This window comes from Gavialis gangeticus, unplaced genomic scaffold (genome assembly GCF_001723915.1).
Source record: "Gavialis gangeticus isolate Ggan-Ray unplaced genomic scaffold, GavGan_comp1, whole genome shotgun sequence".
NCBI classification, from domain to species: Eukaryota; Metazoa; Chordata; order Crocodylia; family Gavialidae; genus Gavialis; species Gavialis gangeticus.
Window position 1 is genome coordinate 30,135,903 of NW_017729028.1, and position 5,557 is coordinate 30,141,459.

The 5,557-nt window shown below is 44.8% G+C and overlaps 1 protein-coding gene across 2 annotated transcripts in view; it reads left to right on the forward strand.

Annotated features, from left to right (window-relative positions):
• The first annotated feature begins 4,153 nt into the window (after window positions 1–4,153).
• FZD3 (frizzled class receptor 3) overlaps window positions 4,154–5,557 on the forward strand; it is a 105,620-nt gene continuing 104,216 nt past the window's right edge. For both annotated transcript variants that reach the window (XM_019520881.1, XM_019520883.1), the window contains exon 1: window positions 4,154–4,697. In XM_019520881.1, coding sequence (XP_019376426.1) covers window positions 4,509–4,697 — 189 coding nt within the window. In that variant the 5' untranslated portion in view covers window positions 4,154–4,508. The remainder of the gene's footprint in view (window positions 4,698–5,557) is intronic.

Below are 5,557 nucleotides of genomic sequence, written 5' to 3' on the forward strand. Positions count from 1 at the left end.
CGCTGCTGCCCACCCGCATACTGATTTGATTGCTGGGCCGCATGTTGGCAATCGGATTAGTATTGGCTGATATGGCTCATTAAAAATTGGCCGTTGGTATCAGCCCAGAAAATATCTGTTGGTGCACCCCTAGTAGTTTTTGTGACTATCACCCAAGTACCCTTGTCAGGTTAGCCCAAAAAGATTAAATGTTTTGGAAATTATGAAACAAACTGGTTTGACTTTTCAAAACCATTTTTTTTCTTTACATTTGTATTCATGCCTCAGGGAGATCCAGTGTGGGGATATACATCTTTCCTCTGATGGTTGGCCAGAAGCAAGTTTAAATTTAGTACTGGCAGAGGGTTTCTGGTAATTTCTTGGGTTCCTAAATGTAAGAAGCAAGGAGGGTGGTGGTGTGAGAGAGAACTTTTGTTGGACCTACTATATAGTTGAAAGAGGTTTTGGACAAGCCTTTCTTTCATGGAAGAAGGGCGCTTTGTGCCCAAAAGCTTCTTAACTGTATGGTGGGTCCAATAAGATAATCGCAAACAAAACTCTTCTCTCTTGTATCTTTCTGGACCATTGCAGCTACACAAACACTTAGTTCATAACTTGGAGACATCCAGGATATTGTCTGATTTTTTGCATATTCCTGGTGCTGAAAGATTACTGTCTTTTGATGAATTTTGTGCAGGTGTGAACTAAGGTAGAGGTATTTATGTGATGTCTTTTTGAAGACTAAGAACATGAATTGTGTTTTTTAAGGAATCTGGTGCTTTGTGGGAAGCATTGAAAGCACTCATAATAAAGTTGCCAACCAAGAAGAGATTGGTTTTTCTGGGCTATTTGAGCTTCAGTAAAGTGTAGGTTGTCGGGTGTGGCTGGGTAGGTGACATAACCTGGTAAGGAATTATTTCCTCATGGTGACCATATGCACTTGGTAGATCTACCCTCCTATTTACTGATTGATCAGAACCAGGTATCAGTCTCTCTGATTTGGGCTATGCAGTCTGATTTGATTAATCATTTTGCTGTGTAGAACAGGGGTGCTTAACCCCTGATCCATGTCATCCAGCCAAGGGGCTCTTTATGGGTCAGAAAATGTGGTGGCAGGGGAGAGGGAGGCACTGCTTCCCTGCTGCCAAATCTCCAGATTTGTGGGGAGCCCTGGGCCCTGCATGCTATATCAGGTGTCTGATCCTGGCACATGGGGGTTGTCAGGGGTTTCAAAGATTTTTACTCTAGAGCGGTGTTGCTCAACCTTTTGGCCTCACAGGCCAGATGAATAGAGTGGATGGATGGTCCATAGACCAGATTGGGTCTTGGGGTGCCAGAAGTAGTAGCAGGCTCCAGAGCTGTTCCTGTCTGCTCTAGCCAGCAGCAGCTTTTCCTTCCAGCCAGGGAGCAGGAGTGTAGTGAGGGCATACAACCCTCCCACTGTTGCTGCCATCACCACTGCTGTCTGTGGGGAGCTTGGCTCCATGTGCAGCCTTGCTCCTGTCCAACTCCCAAGTGGGGCAGGAGTTGCCTTGGAGTCTCCCCTACCTTGGGGTCCTCTGGGGACAGTGGGACAGGAGGGGATGTGCTACTGAGCCCAGAGGAGAGGGGTGGTGGCAGGGAAGATTCTTACCTGATTGAAGAACTGAAAGAAGAAGAAGGATTCCTGCTGCTGCTCCTATGGTCTGCTCACCCTTTCAGGGGGAGTGAGTTAAAAGCCAGGGTCCAGCAAACTCTGCAGGCCTCAGTTGCTGCTCCTGCACCCCTTCACAAATCCTGGAGCTGCCCATGGCGAGTGACCTTGTCTATGGAAAGTCTAGTGCCAGTGCCTAGACCAGATCTGGCCCCCAGCACCTTCTCATCTAAGCTGTGGCCCTGCGCACTAGATCCAGGTTGCAGGGTGGGACAGGCCCCAATTCCAGCATATGGGGCCAGACAGAGGCAGTGCAGGGTCTTGGGGCCCCAATCCTAGCCTGAAGGGCACCCTCATGCCATTCATTTACCCTGCCCAGCCAAAAGGTTACACACTCTTGGCCTAGACAGTGAAAATTTGAAGTATTTTCTTGATGTTACTGCCTTGGTTGGCTGGCAGAGTGAGGTAGCAGCACTATTTAAATGACCTGCTGCACCAAGGCTAACCAATTATTTTGGCTGAGGGCCACTTGTATGTGCAGCCCTTGACAGCTCACCAGAACTCATCTTTCAGAAGATATCATTTTAACAAATTATAGATAAAAAACGAATCATACTAAAAATCAAAACATCTACTATAACATTTAAATTGTATTTAAAAAAAAATGTTGTCCTGATTTATATTTTTCTTTCAGTAGTATATATAGAGGCAATTGCATAATAAAATAGAGTCTTATTCTTGTTTATTGTGTGTGTGGAGGGGTGGGGCAGGGGATGTGCATGTGTATGTGGGGGGCTGCCTGCATGCTGGGTCCTGGGAGCTGGCCAGGGTAGAAAGGGAGGCAGGGGACGCATGCAGCAGAGCTCGCTGGGGTGGTGCAGGTACAATCTGTGCCCCCCCCCGATCCAGCCCATGGCTGCTCCTGCAGTACTCCATATGGGGCTGAGACCCACCTGGGGCAGCCTGCACTGCATTTCCACCCATGCCCTCCAATGGTGCCTCCTTGGCTCCAGCCAGTAAACACAGCTTCCTGGCAAGGCTGCTCTTGCTGCTCCTGTAGCCCACCCAGGTGCTGCTTGGCCTCCCCCAACTCCATTGGCTCCTTATCCTCTTCCTGCTCCTGTTTGCTGCTCCAGGTTGGGGGGGACCAGCTTTTGCCCCAGTGCACAGGGCTCCAGCTCTCAGCCACCTTCCACCCATGAGGCTGCCTGCAGGTGGTTGCTCATTGCACTGGGTGGGCAGAGTGAGTAGAAGGCGGCCGGGATGAAGCTTCATCCCCCCCTCCACCTAGAGCAACGCAGCAGAGGCAGGAGGAAGAGCCTCTGGAGGCAGAGGGGAGCTGAGCAGTAGCTGGGGAGGGTGCGCTCTGGCCAGAGTGGTGCCATCAGCAGGCAGGGGTGGGAGCCAAGGGCAGACTGCCTTGGAGCAGGGAGTAGGCGGGGCTCAGGCCCCTGCAGAGCACCACAGGGGCAGCCCTGGCCAGATCTGGCCCACAGGTCATATTTTGCCCACCACTGATTTAGGTCATATGCTGATGCCTCAGAAAATTTGGCTCCTCTGCTGCTGCGCCATGTGCTGGGGAGCACAAACCATAATACTAAGTGAGCTGATGGGAGCAAATGCTCTCCTACCTTCCTCATCCACTTGCTAAGCTCCACTAAAGTGCCTTTCTTGCTATATATGCTCCTTACTTCTCTGCTCACTCACCTGGTCTCGTTGGCTCTCTTGAAGGAGTACAGAGCATTCCTGATGAGTCAGGAAGGCCAATCTGATATGAAAACAAGTAGCTGATCCAAGCAACTCTGAAGTGACTACTCTTACTGCAGTTAGATTTCCTGACTACGAAGTAATTCCTTCATTAACTTTTAATATTTCAAAAGATAGCCTGTTTGAGTCTTATTGTTGAGTGACCCTGCAGCTCATATAGAAACAACAAAAAAGTATGAGCATTTAGTCTTGCTCTAAATGCTTGTTTTGACACATCAGTGATCTGGGAATCACTGCTGACACTTTATCTTTTGCTTGTTAGTGATTTTTTTTTTTCCTGACAGAACAGCACTTATCAGTACTGCAAGCTGTGACTTGTATATCAAAGATGGGTGAAGCAATTTGTTTTAAAAAAGTAGTAGTATGCAATCATGTATGAAAGGCACTATAAGAACAGATACTCCCAGAGATACTTCATCTGTGATAGACTGTTGAAAAAACTAAAGTCTAATTTTAATGTTCTCTTACTATTTTTCAGCTGAAATTTTTTAAGATTGATTATGCAGAAAGGGAGACTCCTTTCCCATAGTTCCTTCTAGGCAAAATGAAGAGTTTTCATAGTGCTCAACCCATTGTATTCCCTACTTTTGGTTCACATTTCTCTCTCAAAATTTATTGTAGGTCGCTCAGTGTAATTACTTGGCTCTCACACTTATACTTAAGGCAGTTTCTTTTTCCGACATCCTCATTCTCTGTTAATGGCCTCTACTTTTCAATTTTGAGATCCTAAACTGGAAGGATTTTAACTTGTGTTTTTCTTTTTGTTTTAGGCTGTTTAATAATAAGAAAACATATCAGCTGCTATGCTACAAGGATGGAGTCTATCGTGTGGGAATGTGGCTAATCAACTTACCGCCTTAACCTAATGCACAGTGCATAATAATGTGAAAAAGGAAAGAGAAGAGAAAATGATGTGTCTCTCCTATATCTTAAAAACACACACTTTTGGATGGACTGGCCAAGCAGAATTCATTCAGTACAGAGAGTATTCCGGTCTTTGAAGAACCTCAATCAAGAAATGAAACTCCTGACATTTAAAGACAATCCTGCAGGTGCACGTCTACCTGAAAATGTTTAGTTAATAATCTGACGGGCCTCAGCAACTGGCCTCCATTTGCATTGTGGAAGGATGGCTGTTTGCTTGGTGTTCTGTTCTCTCTGGCTTCTGGATGTTTTGGTGGGGCGCACAGGTGGGCACAGTTTATTTTCTTGCGAGCCTATCATCTTGAGGATGTGTCAAGACCTGCCTTACAATACCACCTTTATGCCTAATCTTCTGAACCATTATGACCAGCAGACGGCAGCATTAGCAATGGAGGTAAGAATTCATCTACTTAAAAAATGTGTGTGGTGGGCATTTAATTGACCATTGAATAATTCTTAGCAGCTAGGAATTATGGAGGAATATAGTTCTGTGTACATTATTTATTCTGTCATCATAGCGTCCTTCAAAGGCACAAGCTACGTTGATGCTGTTTTGCATAGAAGTAATACAGTTATTCCACTTCCATGTATGGGTAAATATATGAGAGAATATGAACAGTTGTATTTATTTTCTAATGTTCTAAAATGTTTAGAGTTTAAATATTTAAGCAAATCTAGAGTACATGATTTGAATATTACGTCGGGAAAATGCAGGTTATTAAATAAATATTTTTTGCAAAGTGCTTTAACTTACACAGTGACACAAAATAACCATCAAATCTTGGTTCCAGAAAGTGTGCCTTTGGTGGCTGGGTTATTATTTTTGCCTTTCTGAGTTATTACAGATTATTTGCCTTTGTCTCAGTCTTGTTATAGAAAAAATCTTATGCAAATGGCTGCCTTAGCAAGCTAATACTGTTGCTTTCCCAGGTTACAAGCATTTAGTTAGGCTGCTTAGACTTAGAGTTCAAGATTCAGGCAGGCAAACTGATGTATAGAATGAGAACAGAACATGCTTCTGGCATGAGTTTTTATTTAAATAAAAATGTTGGCTAATCTGGAACTACTTGAAAATTAAATAGATTTGATTTGACTTGAATCAAAATTGGTCATAACAACAGCGTTGTTTCATAAATAGAGAAGACCAAGGCTTCCCCCACTTCTCCAGGGAAGAGTTTACTGCCGCACCCAACAGACTTACTCCGGCCAAATGAAACCAAACAGTCTTAACCTTGAATGCCTTTTCTTATGCTT